This window comes from Culex pipiens, chromosome 1 (genome assembly GCF_016801865.2).
Source record: "Culex pipiens pallens isolate TS chromosome 1, TS_CPP_V2, whole genome shotgun sequence".
Classification (NCBI taxonomy): domain Eukaryota; kingdom Metazoa; phylum Arthropoda; class Insecta; order Diptera; family Culicidae; genus Culex; species Culex pipiens.
In genome coordinates this window covers 80,961,432-80,981,981 of record NC_068937.1, presented here as the reverse complement: position 1 = coordinate 80,981,981, position 20,550 = coordinate 80,961,432, and the positions used below count along the sequence as shown (strand labels likewise).

General features: G+C 41.4%; 1 protein-coding gene and 1 pseudogene across 1 annotated transcript in view; both read left to right on the top strand.

Annotated features, from left to right (window-relative positions):
* The window catches only part of LOC120430070 (E3 ubiquitin-protein ligase UBR1), a 97,260-nt gene that overhangs the window by 8,608 nt on the left and 68,102 nt on the right, over nt 1-20,550 (top strand). The window contains exons 3-5 of the mRNA XM_052706494.1: nt 2,486-2,665; nt 2,771-2,925; nt 3,000-3,206. Coding sequence (XP_052562454.1) covers nt 2,486-2,665; nt 2,771-2,925; nt 3,000-3,206 — 542 coding nt within the window. The remainder of the gene's footprint in view (nt 1-2,485; nt 2,666-2,770; nt 2,926-2,999; nt 3,207-20,550) is intronic.
* On the top strand, nt 3,065-17,372 carry LOC120430076 (guanine nucleotide-binding protein subunit beta-like protein; annotated as a pseudogene).

The following is a 20,550-nucleotide window of genomic DNA, read 5'->3' as shown; positions in this document are numbered from 1 at the left end:
TACAAAGCGGATTCAGTGGCAATTTCATTCTCAACTTAATGTTAACATGTCGCCTCCCTAAGGTGTCGTGATAATGTCCAGTTTGTGACGATACTCTACCTTCTCTTTACTAAGCAATCGAATCCAGAAGAGAAAAGATCACCAGTTGTGTTGGTCCGAGCCGGGATTTGAACCCCGATCTACCGCTTACTAGGCGGAAGCGTTACCACTAGGCTACGTGGCTCGGTCACGGTATATCCTAGGGTCCTACATTTCTACTAACATTGAGTCCAAAACTTCCCTACAAACATCTATACCACTAAGGTGACGCAGGGATCCTTGCGCACTTTAGATAGGTGTTTACTAATATTCCTGCCGTTCCCCAAAGGATAGCTTAGACCCGGCAAGGCCCCTTTTATGCCCTGGGTAGTATTACACACTCATCAAAAGATGAAGACATGGTATCTCCCGTGTTGGATTATTGTTCCGGATAAGGGTCTAATACAACCACACCAAACAGTGGGATAAGCGTTGTGGAGCCATCCGGGGATAGGGCGTCCTAAAATTCTAATGCTATGTTATTATGTTTTGTATTATGTGTTTGCAAAAAAATAGGTTTTTAGTGCCGCTGCCATGGTGGCTTTTCCTTCCTTAAAAAAATAGTAAATTCAAAATGCAAATGTACGTAAAAATATTGTGCATTTTATCTATTTTTATTCACTTTGCTAGGAGACGGTGATTTTAGCGGATTGCAGACTGGATTTCGTCATGTGATGTGATGATTGTTTAAGCCCAAGTTGCCTAGGAATTGATAATTGGGAATAGAACCAACTCCACCTGAACCGGATTCTCACCACTATGACAGCCTTCCATTTCCGGCCGCTCCCATCTTCACCGCGCACCAGGGACAAGGAAAAGGATTTGGAAGACGGGAAGTGTTGATGCTCACTTGTGACAAGGGAAAATCTCCATGGTGTCCCCAAGTTTGTTTCGCTTGGAGTTGGACGGTTTTTGGGAAAGAGTAAGGTCTAGGATACGCTCCCCAGTTTACTCAATCGAACACGGAACCGGTTGTTGCGTTTGAAACGGAATTTGTATACGATTCTAATTAGATTCAGTTTCAGAATTCGTATTGATTTGACTGGGTCTAAGCAAGCGTTGCTACCAATGGCATAATATTGTCTGTTTATTTTGGATGCGTTGTATGGGAACTCGTGCATGGAGAAATCCGAACAGGTGGGAAAAATTTTAGTGCGCGTTAGATTTTCATTGACGCGCTATGATAAATAGAATTTCTGGTCGTTTTCATCTTTGTACACCGAATGTACGTCAGTGGCTGGTATCTTTACACCGGTCGACATGAATTTCAAGACCTCGAGGTAGGACGGCACCTTGGCACCGGTCGCAAACAGGATCTTCAGCGTGTTCTTTCGAGTCTCCATTTTGATCTTTCCGTTGGTTTAATTCCGCTTTGTTAGAAAGAGATAGATGGGTAACACACCCTGTGTGCACCACCAATAATCTGCTTGTACGCGCACTCTTCGAGAAACGTGACTTTACTCTCCGAAGTCCAAGAGCGAACTGAATTAGTATCGCCTTTTTATTTTTGACCCTTTTGTTAATACAAATTCCTTTGCAGATACCACTTTAAAAGTATGGCTCGCGCTCTGCTTTGATGTTTTGCTTATTCTATCCGCTTTCTACCCCCAATGTGTCCTGCACTGGGGGTGCCTGGGGTAACTTCGAGTTGACCTGGGCCGCCCGAGGAATTATGTCGTAGGTGGCTCGTGTACAGGTTCACTCACCTCTCCTCGCGGCAAGGTTTTCCGTAGGTCTACACTCGAACATGCAACATGGGACAGCATGAATCTTCAGCTGAAGCCGGACGAATGTATTACGAAATTACAGAATTACAGAATTTCCTAATTTCTTAATTTCTTGATTTCCTTGTTTCCTTATATCATAATTTCCTAATTTTCTTATTTTCTATATTTTACTAATTTTCTAATATCATAATTTCCTAATTCCCTGGTTTCCTAATTTCCAGATTTTTTGATTTCCTTATTTCATGATTACATAATTTTTTGATTTTCTCATTTCATAATTACATATTTTTTTAATTTTAGTTTTTCTAGTTTCAGAATTTGAGAATTTCTATTTTTTTTTGTTTTTTTTAAAAGAAATTTTCAATTATTTATTTCTTAATTTTGTTCATAATTGTTGTTAAAAGTTTTTGAATAAACATTTTGAATCTATTTAATTCCGATTTAATTTTAACTTTTGAATATTTTTAATCTTTTTATTTTTTCCTCGAAAGAACCTCAAGCGCGCACACCGTCAATCGTGCTCATATCGAACTGTCAACTTTTCTTGGGGGGTCACGAAAAGAACACGCAACATTTCTTGACCGCGTTCCTTCCGATCAGCATACCGTACTTTAATTGGAGCATTCCTTTTCTCGTTACCTTCAAATACAGTTTTTTTTTTCTTTTTCTTTTTTTCACAGGAAGCTACAATTTTGACGAAAGAAACGCTAAGCATGGTGTCATCGAGCTCATTGAAAAGTTTATCTGTGGCGATAACTCGCAATCGTTCCTCGAACGGCTGAAATCAAGAGCATCGGAGGCTTCAGTGTGTGGACGTGTGTTCAAAATCGGTGAACCAACGTACAGCTGTCGTGAATGTAGTAAGTATTTGCGATGATTTATTTGAAGCCAAAGTTTTATTTAGTCTTATAAGTGACTAATAATCAGAAAACGTGTAGTGGTTCTATAATTTTCATAAATTTTAGGTATGGACCCAACATGCGTACTTTGCTCTTCTTGTTTCAAAAAGTCGTCCCATCGACTCCATAAATATAAAATGTCAACATCAGGTGGAGGAGGCTGTTGCGACTGTGGTGATAGCGAGGCTTGGAAGCGGGATCCGTCATGCGAGGAACACAGTGTTAGTATCTTGCTATATAAATGACTACCTTTATGAATTTAGGTTTGGAAATTTATTTTCAACTTGGTTTTCAGGCTATAATTCCAGAGATTCTTGATAGTACTATTGTAACGGATAAAAACGATAAGTGCAGCGAGATTGTATTCAAAGCGATCTTGAATTATTGCGTAAAAAATTTGCAGATCCAATCTGATAGTAGTTTGGCTGAGCTTGGCGAAAGCGAGGATGAAGATGTTTATTGTACTATCCTATACAACGACGAAACGCATACGTTTGAACAGGTTTGTTTCAAAATTTAAATCTGCTGCTGTCGTAGGTCCCTTTAGTGTTCCCACCGACTACGTTAATTGCCAACCTCGTGTAGCCTATGGACGGGGTTTGCCAAGGGCAATTCACTGAGTAAAAGAGTTCCTCAATTTTGTTCAGAGTAACGAGAGTTTCTCAATGAGTTACTCCAGTTGTTTCTCCTTGTTACCATCGCATAGTTGAACCTTGTGTTTGAAAAAAAATAACAATATGCCGTTGCTAGAAAGTTGCTAGGGTTGATTTGTTTTGAAAAATCTTTGCTGTTAACCACCACCTGCCCAAGAAAAATTCACCCAGTTCAAATGGCAAAAGCGTGCCAAGTTCAAGTTCAATATTAGTCTAGAACAGAAAGTGAGCGTGCCGCGAAAGCCGTCACGTAAAAAAAGTTTTCCATGCAAATTTTGAGTTGCGTATTTGATGGGCGGACTCCGACGAGGCCCACTTGCCATCTATCGGTGAATACGCGCTACTCACGAAAACTGTCATCTTAGGGTCCGGTCGTACTTCCGGGACGTCGAGGGGAACCTTCTTATGGACAAAGGCGAGGTGTTGAACAGGTGGCAGCAGTTCTTCAACGAGCACCTCAACGGCGATGGTGATGTGTGTGGTCCAATCCAATACCCGCTGGGAAAGTATAATTTGTATCAGACTGTGTATATGCCGAATGCTGATACAGCTTATCTCAGTTCCGGGTATTACTTGGTGACAGCCCTCGCGCTGCTTCCAACGACCCATTTCAGAATGACAGAGCTCCTTGCGGTCCAATTCAGAGGTCGCTGGGCATTGTTCGGCCCCGCCTAAACATAGGGGGATGGCGTCGCTATTTTTAGACCACATTTTCCACTTTTGCTCATCGAAACCGACTGCTTTATCGACTTCATTTTGCTGGGCGAGATAGGACGCCGTCTATTTTTAGACGATGACTCAGCACTTTTACACTCTTGCGCTTAAAAAAACCAGGTGGCAGCACGATGTAACGCCACGTCCCTATAGAAGCAAGCATCTGAAGGAAACTTGATTTATATTTAGACTTCCAATCCCCTCAGGCAAAGCAGGAATCAGCGCGTATTTAATATGAGAAGATAACATGTTTCAACACTACGGATCAATTCACTGCAAGAGTGTGAACCTTCTGCTTAGCGTCCCAGACCACCAATCCAAAGGTGTGAGATCGAATCCCACCTGATTCATTTTAGTTTTTATTCATATTCAAATTCCTGATTCCAAATTTCAAAGGTACCGACCGGGATTTGATCCCTGAACCTTCTGCTTGGGAGACAGAAGCTGTAACCATTCAGCCACGGAGCCGGTTGCTTTTTATGTTGATGGTATCTTGTAGCTAAAAATGTTCTTGCAAATTTGCATTGGAAGTAGACAGGGCCGTGGAGTTGGTGGAGTCGGGTCTTTTTGGGGACCTGGAGTCGGAGTCGGAGTCGTCAAAACTCTAATAGCTGGAGTCGGAGTCGGCTAAATTTTATGAGCTGGAGTCGAAGTCGGAGCCGGAGTCGAAAATTTCTGATAAACCAGGAGTCGGAGCTGGAATCGGAGTTATCTTAAATTCAATATAATTTATAAACTGTTCAGTTTTTGTTATGATGCAAATTAATTTACAAAACTTTTATGTACCTTTTTTTTAAAAACTGCGTAATGATTTTTTTTTTCAGGTAATCTAGATGTTGGTTCAAGAGATTTATCAGATACCATTATGTTTTTGAAGCATTTTCAATTTGATTGGATAGCTCTGACTATGTTATTTCAATATGATCGGTAAATGATAAATTTCTCCTCATTTACCCATGTTTTTAGTTTCATGACTCATTAAATTATAAACAATTTGGTTGTGCACTAATATTTTTTTTAAATATTCAGTTGATACTTGGCTCCCTCCTTTTACTTGTAATTATGTATTCTTTCAATTCAAATTTCACCAAGTTTAACAAAAAAACAAAGGATCACTATAAGTAATTAACTAAAATGATAACGTTTTTAAAACATTGGTAAAATTGACCATCAAATTATCAACTATTTCGGGAACAGCATCTAATTCCTCTAATGTTGCCTTTTCAGCACATTGATGTTCATAGTAAAAAAAAATCATGGTAATATTACACAGCAAAAAATCCGATGGTAAAATCGCATGCAAAAGCATGCACATCACCTTCGTCAAAATAAACACTTAATATTACACACTGCATGTACAAATTTTGCAAACACAAAAAAAAAGTTGCAACCGACGGGATTCAAACCCAGCACCAACAGTAAGGACTGGCGCCTTAGCCCACTCGGCCATCAGACCGATGTAAAGCTGTAAGGATAAACGCATATATGAGCTTGACATTTCGGTTAAGTAGGTTTCCGATACTGATGGGCTACATATTTCAGGGTGTAATATTACACAGAATTTCATAAAATAATGCAATATTTATTTTACACCCAGGGCTTTTATACGCAGCTGGATTACTACTTTTTTAGCTGTGTACATCTACGAAGGGGTTTGCAACAAATGTTTTGATTTGGCATATTTTCCCAGTAGTTGGAAAAATGCCAAAGTAGTTCCGATTTTGAAACCGGATAAAAATCCTGCTGAAGCCTCAAGCTATCGGCCCATTAGTTTGCTTTCATCTATTAGTAAATTATTCGAAAGAATAATTCTTAATAGAATGATGACACACATTAATGAAAATTCAATTTTCGCTGATGAGCAGTTTGGATTTCGCCTTGGGCATTCAACTACTCATCAGCTGTTGAGAGTTTCAAATTTGATTCGAAGCAACAAATCTGAGGGCTATTCTACTGGCGCTGCTCTTCTAGACATAGAAAAAGCATTTGACAGTGTTTGGCATAAAGGTTTGATTGCGAAATTAAAAAGGTTTAATTTTCCGATTTATATCGTGAAAATTATTCAAAATTATTTGACGGATCGTACTCTGCAGGTATGTTATCAGAATAGCAAATCTGATCAACTACCTGTACGTGCTGGCGTCCCTCAAGGAAGCATTTTGGGTCCAATTTTATACAATATTTTTACTTCTGACTTGCCTGATTTGCCCCCAGGATGTCAGAAATCACTTTTTGCTGATGATACAAGCATCTCCGCCAAAGGTAGAAGCCTTCGTGTCATCACAAGAAGATTACAAAAAAGCTTGGATATTTTCAATTCTTATTTGAAAGAATGGAAAATTACTCCAAATGTTGCAAAAACTCAACTTATTATTTTCCCTCACAAACCAAGGGCTGATTTTCTTAAACCAAAAAGTCATCACAATATAAAGATGAATGAGGTAAATTTAAAGTGGGAGGATCAAGTGAAATATCTTGGACTTGCTTTTGACAAAAACCTTACTTACAAGGATCACATTGAAAGTATTCAGGTTAAATGTAACAAATATATTAAATGTTTGTATCCACTTATAAACAGGAATTCTAGACTTTGTCTAAATAATAAACTGTTAATTTTTAAACAAATTTTCAGACCTGCCATGCTTTATGCTGTGCCGATCTGGACAAGCTGTTGCCTAACCAGGAAGAAAAAACTTCAGAGGATTCAGAACAAAATTCTGAAAATGATTCTGAAACTTCCTCCCTGGTTCAGCACCAGTGAACTTCATCAATTAGCCGAAGTTGACACTTTGGATGTTATGTCCAATAAGATAATTGATGCATTTCGACAAAAATCATTGCAGTCTTCAGCTGCATTGATCCGCTCTTTATATAGTTTATAAGTTAGTTTTAAGGTATCCCTTTTCCCTTTTGTACATGTAGGACCTCCTACATTTGAAATCACTGAATATCGAAAGCTAAATATTTCATGAATAAATGAAAGTTGCTAGTATTTAAAATTGAGGTGAAAAGTCATCGATTGTGATTGGACACTCAATAATATTTTAACTGAATGAATGTACATGGAAAAGAAAAACTGAATAAATATAAATTTAAAAAAAAAAAAACAAACAAACGCCAACAAAGAAAGAGCAATCTACAAGCGGAGTGACTGAATGTGCTGGAGACGGGCTCAACGCTCACCATGCGACTAGGAAGTCTACGCTATTCCGGATTCTCCTCGTGACGCTGTTCTGGAACGGAAAGTCGGTAGACACCTTTGCATTCCTAGACGACGGAATCGGACCTAACCCTGGTTGAGCAGACCATCGCTGAACGCCTCGGCATCGATGATGGCGAGCCAATTCCCTTGTGCCTCTCCTGGACTAGCAACGTGACAAGAGAGGAGCCGAAATCCCACCGAGTTCAGCTCCAAATCTCTGGAGAAGGCAAAAGCGAACTTTACGCCCTGAACGATACGAGGACGGTAGCCAGCGTTGCAAGATTTTGTACGGGAGGTCTGTATCTTGCCGATTCAGATTAAATTCAACCAAAACAATGTAAAAGGGCCGAAGGCGAAGTGTAAACAAAGAGTCTATCCTGCTCACGTCAGTTGATGTTTAACATTTGGATCGAGCAGGATAAACTATTTGTTTACAGTTCGGCTTCGGCCCTATTACATTGTTTTGCTAGAAATTATTTAAGTTTTTTAACAGTCTGGACCTTGTACAGTCATCCCACATATTCGGAACACCCACAAATTCGGAACACTTTTGTGGTAATTTGTCAATAACATGCCAAATGCAGCTTTTCTGTCAACCCTACTATTTTTAGGACCTTCATTTGGACATTCTCTTGCTATTTCACTGGTAAAAGTAGTACTTTTTAAACAAAAAACCTCTTTTCAAGACTATTTTATCCATAGCAGCTAAACACTGCCTCCAAATTGCCTGTTTCACAATTGTGGGATGTTATTGTGCTTCCCACAATTGTGGAACACCTGAATTTAACTGATATTTTTACAAAAGAAAGTTATCAGACCATTCATAAAACATAACTAAGCATGAGTTTCGTTGGTTTCAGTGCGTGAAGTCATTATTTTGTAAAAATGATGTACTCATGGAGAGAACCAAAGTTTGTTTACATCCGTAAGAAAAAAGTGTTCCGAATTTGTGGATTTCAAGGGTCAAAGTTTTTCTTCAAAAACTTTATAAAAAAGTTAAAATTTGCAGTTGTTCGATACAGCATTCGAAAGATCGCAAGAAAAGCTTTCAAATGAAGGTAAAAGCGAATCATTAAGTTCAATAATTGATTTTCTATGGTTTTTTTTAACATTGGCCGATCTGTAAACCGTTCCGAATATGTGGGGTGACTGTACTTGCGATGAGTTCCTAAACCCTATGTTAAATTTTATGTGCAACGGTAAGTTTGCTCTGGAGACCCTTCAGGTCAGGGGTGACCAAAGTATGGCCCGCGGGCCAAACGTGACCCACGAGGTGATTTTTGTGGCCTGCGGACCCGTTTTGAAAGATCATGTAAATTGGCTCTTTGAATCATTATTTTATAATTCTAAAAAAATAGGTTTAGTATAAGCCTCGGTATAAGCTTTTTATGTTTTAATAAAAGTTTTAATGTGATTAAAAATTGTAATTTCGTAAATTATAAACAATCAAAAATATTAGGAAATGAGTTATAAAACGTTCAAATTTTACTGAAATAGAAAACTCAAAAACAGCATAAACATAGGTATTCGATACTTATGAAAAAGTTAAAATGCACATTTTTTTCTTTCTAAGGTGAGCCTCAACCTCATGTTGCTCTTAGATACCTACCACCTCGGGATTCGAACTCATGACATTTGGGTTATGAATCGATATGACTAACATTTAATTCAGGCACACCAACATTTATTAAAATTTTAATAAAATGGATAAATTATTGAAACGATTAGACAGATAATTGGGTCCTAAAATGAGGCTTAGATTGATATTATAGTTTACAGCGATAAAGCTTATTTTTCTGCGTTAAATGACCCATTGTACGACCACAAAGATTTTAAAATGAAATCAATTTTGAAAAATTATCCTCGCGGTCCTTCTTGACAGAAAAGGTCCTACTTAACAGCTCTTTCCAAGGGGACCATAGTTAATCCATCAAAAAAATGGTGTGTTTTTAAAAGTTTTTGTCACCCCCCCCCCCCCCCCCCTCCTTAAAACTGGCCCGAAAAATCAGGGGGCAAAAAAAAATTTTTTAACAATAAACTTCAAAATTTCAATGAAAATTCAAATGCAACCAGCTGAAATCAAATCAAATCAAATCAATCTTTTGTTTCTTAAATTTTTTGAAAACTAATGATTGCAAAACAACTGAACTATTGTAAAATGCATTTTAAAACACTTTTTTCATTTAAATGTGAAGACTATGGCTTGTTATTAAAATTTTTATATTTTTTTATTTTTTTGCCCCCCCCCCCCCCCCCCCCTCAGCTGTAGGTTCCGGTAAGATGATCATCATTATTCCCACCTGCTGCGACTGAAATATGCAAGTTTGTCTTAGTTTTCTTTCTGTGTTAATTTACAATAATTATTATTCGCTTTTTTCAGCTAGAATTTCATGAACCATGCCGGACGAGGACGAAAGTGCTTTTCTCCGTGAAAATGGAACAGTGCGGCACGCATCCTTCGAAAAAAGTGTGAAGGGCTCAAATCAACAATGATAGGGACGCTGCAGCTCCGCAGCCAGCTCTCCGGCTGGATCACACAGATCACGACCAACCTAAAGTACCCGGACATAATCCTGTCTGTTGAGGCGACTTGAATTGCGGTCCCTGCCTGGACCGTACGCCACTGGACTCGCGATGACAGCTGTGTGTCTGTCACTCTGCGACTGTCAACACAGTGCGTAAAAGGAAGTGGTAGTTGTCTTTGTTGTGAATAAATGTTATTCTTGTTTTGTGAGTAGAAGAATCCTCATGTGTTTTTTACTTCGTTGGACGAAATTGTCTTTCTGTCCTTTTAATTGTTTATTGTTACACCCCCACGACCTGCAACTCGACCACCCTGCGGGTGTCGTTCGGGGGTTGTAAAAGTGGCGACGAGTCCGGTCCTTTCGGACGGATTTTCGACCGGTTCGAAAGTGACCCACGCGGAGGAGGAAAGGCAGCAGAATGGAAGGAGTTCCGGATCAAACCATCCTTGATGCCGGCCAGAACCAGCAGACGGCGGACGTGCAGCAGGCACCGTTGGCAGCCGGTCAGCTACTTTTTCCGCCGTTCCTCCAGAGTCCTCCACCACACGCAGCGCCGTACGTGGAGTGGTTACAACATCAACGAGGTTATGTTGCGCAACTATTCCGGCAGCAGCAGGAGGCACTTCAACGCCAGCTGGCGGAGATGCAGCAGCAGCAGCTGGCATTCATGCAGCATCAGCAGCAGTTCATCAAAAGCATCGTGACGTCGATGAAGGTGCGGGCTCAACCATGCCTGGATGCGACATCGGACTCGCTTGGCAGCGGCAACGCGGAGGAGTTCGAAACCGATCCGGACGGCGACGGTGTGTCCACGGCCGGGAACATTTTGCTGCAGGATAAGAAGGTGCGCTCGCTGGACAAGTTGGCGGATAACTCTTGGTGTGGGGACGTTAGCGGCCTTGGAAGAGGACCAAAAACTGCATACCAGGTGCCGGAACCTGTGTACAACCTGCGCGCACCTGGCGCAAAGGCGGCACCGTGTACGTATCAGCAGCAGGCGCTGGCTGAATCGTGCGAGGTTAGTGGTTACCTTGATGACGTCATCGAGTACCTGTCTGAGGTGAACCATAGCCAGAAACATCATCCAACTGCGACGGGGACACCGTTGCACTGACCGCCGGATCCGTGGCCCAAGCCGACGGGATCATGGATGGGTGAGAGTGTCGAATTCGCCGGACTGACCGAAGACCCACTGTGGTTCGTTGCGAATGTCAACACCAGTCAACAACTTCACTCAGCTGTGATCGATCAAGTGAGTAAAAGTACTGCCACGGCGTTCCGCAGCGCGCGACAACCTCGAATTGCTGTCGGTGCTCCACCACCTGGGGAAAAGTATGGAGAACGAATCCTTTCAAAGCTGGAGTTCGAGCCACCACTACAAATAGCAACAACAACGCTGCCAGGTGAGCAACAACGAAAAATCTGCGTGAATGTGCCAGTGACAGACGCGAACAACGGCAAGTTCGGTCGTGTGATGTACTGGACAGTCAACCTCTGCGCAGTGCGGCAAATTGGTTGTTACGGTTAAAGGTCATCGATTACCGGATGGCCTCGCGCAAGTACCCGAAGTTATCTGCGGTGTCGGAGTCAACAGCGTCGTCGCGGTTCGGCACACTGAAGCAGCCAACGTGGAGTCTGGGTCGGCCCCCGGAGCAGCCAAGGATCGGTGGTACGGTGCTATCAACGTTTGTCTCGCCTACAACTTCAACAACAGCAACACCCTCGCAATCCGTGGCTTTCTGAGCGGATGTGCACGTGTACTGGTGCCACGTGGATCTTCACCAGGAAGATGCCTGACGTTGGTAGACCGTACCACCTCAATTGAAGAGGGGGGATGTTGAGGCGACTGGAATTGCGGTCCCTGCCTGGACCGTACGCCACTGGACTCGCGATGACAGCTGTGTGTCTGTCACTCTGCGACTGTCAACACAGTGCGTAAAAGGAAGTGGTAGTTGTCTTTGTTGTGAATAAATGTTATTCTTGTTTTGTGAGTAGAAGAATCCTCATGTGTTTTTTACTTCGTTGGACGAAATTGTCTTTCTGTCCTTTTAATTGTTTATTGTTACACCCCCACGACCTGCAACTCGACCACCCTGCGGGTGTCGTTCGGGGGTTGTAAAACTGTCCTCGTCGCGCGACAAGACCCTGACCGTGTGGAAGCTGACTCGGGACGACGCCAGCTACGGCATCCCGCAGAAGCGCCTGTACGGCTACTCGCACTTCATCAGCGACGTCGTGCTGTCCTCGGACGGTAACTATGTCCTGTCCTCCTCCTGGGAAAAGACCCTCCGTTTGTGGGACTTGGCCGCCGGCAAGTCGACCCGCCGCTTCGAAGACCATACAAGGACGGACGTGCGCTTCTCGCCAAACCACTCCAACCCGATCATCGTGTCCGCCGGTTTGGATCTCACCGTAGGTCTGGAATCTGGCCAATTGCAAGCTGAAGATCGACCGACGGTTTCCTGTGCATGTCCGGCGGTAAGGACTGCAAGGCGTTTCTGTGGGATCTCAACGATGGCAAGCATCTGCACACGCTGGAGCAACACAGTGCTCTGCTTCTCGGCGCTGTGCGTCACCTACGGATCGTCGATCAAGATCTGAGATCTGGCCTGCAAGACCATGGTTGAGGAGCTGAAGCCGTCGAAGGACGACTGGCCGCAGTAGCTGTCGCTGGCCTGGTCCACCGACGGACAGACCCTGACGCCGGCTACTTCGATAACATTATTCGCGTCTGACAGGTGTCCGTGTCGGTTCGCTAAGAAGTGTGCGCAAACTAAATCCAGGGGCACCAGTCGTCGCCAGGAGAAGAATAAGAACGGCGTGGCCGATTACTCGTAGATGCGAGGACACTAGACGCCGTCCGGAATGCACTGGTGGAAGCAGTCCAAAAGAGTTACACTCAGCTGGTAAGTTGTAATTCGTTACAATTATGTATAAATTTATACTTTTTTATGCAGTTTGCTTACGCCGCTGATCCATTCAGCCCTTCCAGGAAGGCCTAAGGGGGTTTGAATTTGGCCGATCGCTGGATTGGTGCAACAGGACGCAACAACTGCAAAGACGGTCTTACACTGACCTAGAACAGCTCAGGCCACCAATCCGAGCGTCGAAAGTATTTTGCTGCGTGACATCGACCTGCAGCAGGTGGTTTCGGTCGAGCCGTCCGTGTTCGCCTTCATCACCAGTTCTACAGTTTGAGCCTGAAGGGAGATAAGATCGAGATTCGATTCGAGATCGAGTATTCGGCTAGGAGGATCTGTAGAGGTGCAAGGTGCACGATTTGAATTGATCAACTGTAAGTATTGCCATTTTTTTTACTACTAAATAAAATCCGCAGAGCTAAAATCACAATGTGGTTTCTTATCAAACAAGTGAGCATTTGTATTACTCCGTTGAATTTAAAATCCCATGCTATTTTTCAAGCTTTTGGTTACACAGAAAAAAAAATGTAAATTTACCCAACACTGAAACCATGTTTAACACGTAAACATGCTCAATGTAAATTTGAAAAACAATGTAAAGAGTTGTATTTCACTTAAACAGCCTTCATGTAAAATGAGATTCAATGTAATTCATGAATCTCATGGAAACACAATTTTTGTTTTGGCACAACTTGAATTTGAAAGTATGAAAAACATGTAAATTTATTTCAGATGTAATTTTTATCAAAATGTACAATCTAAAAGCATTTATATTTAAATTGCGAGTTTGTTTTGCAAATGACAGTTCAAGCGCGAAACAAAACAAAGTCGATTGAAAGTTAGGTGCGCTCGAAGTGGAAGTTGTTGTTTATTTTGTTAAGGTAACTTTAACCAAATGTGGTCATCATCAGAGTGAAGTGGAAGTTGTTGTTGTTGTTTATTTAATAATGGTGATTCGATGCGAAATGTGGAAATGTTTTCTTAATAAATTCTGGAGTTTGCTTAATAATTACTTGCTACAAGCTCTCGGAGCATCCCGGGATTAAATTGAGACGCCTCTTGAGGATGGAGAAGCAATATTTTGTATAGTTTCGGCTGGTGTTCAGAAATCGTAATTTTATCTTTTCATGTGCAGTATTTACTTGCTGGAAATGTTAAAGTTAAAAAAGGTAAGTAGTGTTTCTTAATACTACATTCTAATTGTTCAGATCCTACAAAATTACAGGTCGTGGCAAGCCAGAAACGATTCACCTTTGCTGCCCATCGGGAGTGACGGCCTGGAACGTGTCTCCGCCAGAGTGACTCCGCTGGTCCAGGATGATCTGCTGGCCGTTCAGGTTGTTTCGTTGGTCAACTTCAACGGCCGCGTATTTACCGCTGCGTCAGGATTTTTGAGCACAGTCTGACCGGAAGCGACTGTTCGCCTACTCGGGCAGCGCCACTGGCTGTGCCCCGGATCAAAACCATTCACACATGAACACTACACACGTTCGCATATTCTCCCAAGGATGCCCCTTAGTTTTCCGCTTCGTTAGGTGATGCTGGTAGCAGGCGAACGGAACAAGCGGCCGTGACCACCGACCGGGAATCGGGCGAGCGTCGGTTTGAGGCTGGTGCCATAATGTTGGCCGATCGCGGCGTCGTATGTATCGATGAGTTTGACAAATTGGGCGATATCGGTCGTGCGGCGATTCGCGAGGATATACAACAGGGCCGGGTGATCATTTCAAAGGCGGGAATTCATGAGTCGTTGAACGCGCGCTGTTCGGTGCTGGCCGTGGCCAATCCGTTGTACAATCTTACGTTGAAGGCCTTACCAATTGCTCTTTTTCTTTTTTTCAGTACGATCAGTACAAAACTCCGATAGAAAACATTGCCCACAGGACTCGCTGCTGTCGCATTTCGTCCTGCTGGACGTGATCGACGCCGACCACCTCCGGATCATTTCGGACCAAGTGCTGCAGATGCATCACTACCGCAGAACAAAACGACGACGTGCTCCCGATGGGCGTCAATGCCATCGACAATTTGTCCACGATCAACCCGGAAGAGCGCGAAAAAGGACAAAAAGGAAAAGTTACTGCACGGAAGTAGCTGCAGAAAAAAACGCAACATTCTGGATGGAACCACTTGGAAAACTTGGAAAACGTCGAAGTTGTTTTTGTTGCAAAATTGACAACTGACGTCTAGGTGTGGGTGTGAACCCCTGCAACTGAAATTGCTCGTGTATCAGCGACGCAGCGGAGTAATGTGATGTAAGTTTAAGGTAACGAACAATTAAAATATCTGCAAACAAAAAATAGCAAACTTTTGCCAACAATTGGGTACTAAAGCCCTAAGTCAATTTTTATGTACAACGGTAAAAAACACGATTAAAAACCACTTCTGATCACTTTTTTTCATTTTAATGCAAAATTTTTTTTTTTGACAAGACAACGTTTTTTCGATGGATCAACTATGGTCCCCTTGGAACGAGCTGTCAAGTAGGAGCTTTTCTGTCAAGAAGGATCGCGAGGTTAATTTTTCAAAATTGATTTAAAAATCCATTTTAAACTCTTTGTGTTCGTTCAAAGGGTCATTGTACTCAGAAAAAATAAGCTTTATCGCTGTAAACAATAATATCAGCTATCTAAGCTTAATTTTAGGACCCAATTTTGCCAAAGTTGTGTTTCATGCACATTTAAGACCGATTTTGTGATTCTTGAGTTTTTTTTAAAGGTCCATAAAGTATGTCACGCTCTAGGAGAGAGGGGGGGGGGGGGGGGTCTGAGGAAGTGTGACATTGCATGTTATAAGTATAAGAAAAGCGTGACAAAGGGGGAAGGGAGGGGGGAGGGGTTAATTTTGACTGACGTACTTTATGGATGAAGCCTATAAGCTATTGTGTTTCATATGTTTATAAGACTTAAAAAGCTACAGTTGTAAACTTTTAGTATGTCCTGCGCAGGGTCTTGGGCCACGTTGTTTACGGCTTTCCCCGCTTTCACCTTACTGACAATTTTGGCTCGAGCCTCGAGTCGATCTGGCTCGAGATCCAACCTGAATCGAGTCAAGACTGAAGCATGAACTGGGATCGACATAAGTATCACTCCATTTTTAATTTGTATTTGTCGTTGTTGAAATCTCGGGTTAGTTTTCAAAAGGTCCTTAGCACCACTTGTAATATATGTAAATTGTCGATCGATTCTCGTTTTGTGTCGCGAATATGATTTAATTTTTTTGACAATTGGGTCCTAAAATGAAGCTTAGATTGCTGATATTATTGTTTACAGCGATAAACCTTATTTTTCTGAGTACAATGACCCTTTGTACGACCACAAAGAGTTTAAAATGGATTTTTAAATCAATTTTGAAAATTTAACCTCGCGGTCCTTCTTGACAGCAAAGCTCCTACTTGACAGCTCGTTCCAAGGGCACCATAGTTGATCCATCGAAAAAATGTTGTCTTGTCAAATAAAAAAATTGCATTAAAATGAAAAAAAAGTGATCAGAAATGGTTTATAATCGTGTTTTTTACCATTGTACATAAAAATTGACGTAGGGCTTTAGTACCCAATTGGAACAAGTTAACATTGAACAAAACTCACATTTTCTGGCTGTGCTTCGAATAACAGACTGTCTAGGGAAACAGACTGGCCAATGCAAAATAAACAGGCACTGGCAACGTATGTTTTGTGCTGGGCGTAAAGGGCGTTTGGTGTCCAGAAACATTGGCCAATTTGTTTCCCAAGACAATCTGTACGTCGAATTAGGTGCAAAATTGGCAATAACTTCAACGCCAGAGAATTAACAAATCACTCCAAACGCTTAAATTGCTTAAGCTTATCCACGCTTTTCTTATGTTGCTCCATATAAATAACATAATATTTGCAGATTTTTTGCTTTGCCAATACATATAAATTATACGTGGCAACCCTGCTTGGGCTGAAAAGCAAACTCAGTTACAGGGGTAGTCGACATTCGCGACTTTCGCGACATCCCCGAGCGCGAGCTGCAGAAAAACAACACAAAGCAGAAACTGTCAAATCTGAAAAGTCTCCGACTCGCTAAACTCGCTGGGTAAAATTTTTGGTTAAAATTGCCGGTTTCTGTGAATTCCGTTACAAATCCTGCTTACTAAATGCCAGCGTCGCCAGTGCATTACCCTCGTGGGATGTGGACAACCGAAGAGCAGGAACATAGCCAAAAAAGTAAGTTTTTGCTTTGATACAGATGCGGTGAGGGAATAAATAAATAATATTTTGTTGGTTTTCAGTGATGCCACATCAACCCATTTTTGCTGGGCCCGATCGGTTTGGACCTGTGCTGGAGGAGGGCAAGGTTAATTTGAGGACCACGAACGACGTGGGGGTTCCGTCGTCCTGCGCCTGCTAGAGGTCGAGCATCCAGCCACAAGGTGCTCTTTACGTTGGTCCAGATCCAGAACGAGAAGTTCGATGGACGAACCTCGTCAGTTGTCGTCATCGTTATCGAGTTGCTGGTAATGTAAAAGATTCCCCTGGCTTATATCACCGATTCGGCTATCAGCTGGGCTGCAAGGTGGACGAGTTGGATCGTGAAATGAACACAATTCAAAAATGTGGTTTCCGGAGGTTGCTGCGCCGTTGTGACCCTTTCAATTTATCTCGTTGAGTTCGTTGGAACAGCAGGTCATCGCCGAGTATGCCACTTTACTGATGATGATCTATAAATCCTCCGCCGTCACCGCTGCCAAGGACGCTACCGATTGCATGGCCAGCTTCTACTGAAGCAATCGGCCTTGGCTTAATTCTACAGGTTTGTTTTAGTATTCAGCTTCCTCTTTTAAGCTTGTGGTTAGTCAAAATGATTATTATTATTATTGTTTTTTTAGGTCGCATTGCACGACAGTCACAATAGTTTCAAAACGGAGACATCGGTCGTCGCTGGGGAGAAGTGCACAATCACACGCCGTGGAGTACCGACGTTGCGCCGCTCTGTCGGTTCCGGGCTAGCTTTGCGCGAGGTCACATGATTACAATCTTTGTCGAGCTGAATCCTGCTAAGAGATGCTGTTTGAACATCAAAACAGCAGCATGCTGGTTTGATGGGAAGGTGAATTGAACACGAGTAAGTTTACTTTTTATTTCCATCCTTTTCTGGATAATTTGTTTGATTAGTTTTTCATTTCTACTTAAGTTTTTATATTACTCCGTTGAATCAAAAATCTGGGTGATAATTATCAAAATCTTTGCCTTGGTATTTTAAAAAGGTTTGTTTTAGTTTGTTTTCTGGTCAAACAAAAGTAATTTCATAGCTTAGTTTGATAAGAAAGTAATCTAAATGTGTGCCTTTCTAAACTGCATCAGGATACAAAAGAATTTGAAAATTACATCAGATTCAAGATTCAACGGAGTAAAAAAAATTCGACTTGGGTAAATTTACGTAGATTTCATCGGAAATTTACATGTTTTCGGAGAGCTGTTTGTTCGAAACGATTACATCGGATGGCATTTAAATTTAAAATGAATTTGATGTAAATTCGCATAATTTATGACGTGCACTTTTGGTACATCATTAATGATGTAAATTTACCGGATTTTTTTTTCTGTGTACACCTGCAGTTTGAAATGATTCTTTTTTGTATTATCTGGTCAATAATACGCATTATGTCAATAGAATCATGTGCTTGAATTGATTAGAAATGATAAAAAAAGAGTATTTTTTCATACTACATTTTGGCCATAAAAGTATTTGAAATTTACATCGGATTTAAAATTCAACGGACTAAACAAATTTCGAACTTTGGTAAATTTACGTAGATTTCATCGGAAATTTACATGTTTTCGAAACGCTTTTTGTTCTACAGAATTAAATCGGATGACATGTAAATTTTAAATGAAGTTGATGTAAATTAGCATCATTAATGACGTGCACTTTTGGTACATCATAAATGATGTAAATTTACCGGATTTTTTTTTTCTGTGTACGCCAGCGTTATGTTACAGGCAACCAGCGTTCTGCTTCTCCACCACCCGCTTTAGGCGTTGCCGCCACCATGAATCTAAAATCAATTTTCGCAAATAGTTTGTCCATTGATTTCGGTTTGCGATTTTATCTCCTGCTGCTGGTCAGCCGACTGCAGGGCCCTCTGCTGTTGCTTTTTATCAGATCGATTGTTCTCCCGTTATATTTTCTCCGGACAAAACCGACTGCGACGAAAATTAAATTTATTCACTAATCCCGATCACGGACTGTTCGCAACGATCGCAGTAGGCATCACAGAGGCACTGCCTTCTCAAATGTTTATAAACAAAGCCTGACGTTTTGGCAGTCAATGAAGTTGTGCAAAAATAGACCGGTAAAACTAAATGTTGATGTTTTTGTCGGAGTTCAATTTACACAATTTAGGGTAGCTCTGAATCCAAAGTGTAATATTTGTTTCTTAAGGATCGATTCGAGTTTCTATTTCACTTTGTCATGCTATTTTATCTGAAAAGCTTTAATTTTCAATAATAAAATAAAATTCTATTCGTCGAAAATAAATGCTATGTTCCTAGTTTTGTCTCCATGGCAAAAAGCCTGAAGTTTTTCAAATTAACTATTTTTTTTTGCTTTTTGGTGTTTTGTGTACCATGACTCACAAGTGGCAGTGCGTGGCCGAATGGTTACGCTGTCCGCTTTGTAAGCGGATGATTCTGGGTTCGATTCCCATCTGCTGCAACCTTCCATCGGATGAGGAAGTAAAATGTCGGTCCCGGCCTTGGTTGTTAGGCCGTTAAGTCATTCCAGGTGTAGGAGTCGTCTCCATGCCATAAGTACAAACAACACACCAAACCAAGCCTACTCCGGTGGAATCGCTGGCGGCGGTTGGACTCGCAATCCAAAGGTCGTCAGTTCAAACACTGGGGTGGAAGGTTCCTTGGAGTAGAAAGAGGTTTGGGTGCTCTCCCCATTCAAGCCTTCGGACTCCTTGGTTCGAGCAGAAACTTGCAATAGAGACCACAAAAGACCCGGGGGTCGTTAATGTGGATGGTTTGATTTGACTCACAAACAACACCAAAAAGAAAATAATAAAAATTTGACTTGTGAACCTTTAAAAAATAAATATTTATTTGAGTTTGTATACAAATATATACATAGATATTACTTTAGAAAATAAAGAATGAATTAAGCAAACATTTGATCTGAATCTAAAGCTATCCAGCTGTCGAATTACTTAAGTAAAAATAAAATTTTAACCTTTTTTGCAAAATTCAGGAAAAGATTGGTTACCAGTTGTGAAACGACCCCGGGTTGACTATGGGTCTCCAAAGCCAGCCAGGTAGACCCCAGCAGAAACATAAATTTACATTTTGTCCTGTCCAATTTTGGGGCATCATTAATTTTCTCAAGAATTCGCCCCTCTTTGCAAAATTAAACATGTTTTCCCTTTTTGTATAATATTCTAAAGATTATTTATGCAATTCCGTCGTGAAACTACTTACTTTTCCTGTCATTCTTGAACGACGAAATAGCCTACTTTTCTGTACCAAAAATAACAGAATCGAATAGTAACACTTTTCAAAATAAATGCTGAAAAGTTCTACTTTTCAGCACTGAAATGGGTGCTGAAAAGTTGAACTTTTCAGCACTTGTTTCGAAAAGTAACACTTTTCAACATTTTTTTGATTTAAACGATTTATTGACAAAATACATGAAAATTCGACTTAAAATTTCACTCAATGGGTGTTTTTTGAAATTGCAAAAAATGTTGTATGGAACTCGTTGCAAAACTTGATTTTTTCAGCACTCGTCGTATTTATCCAACTCGGTGAACCTCGTTGGATAAATGTACGACTCGTGCTGAAAAAATCCTCTTTTTGCAACTTGT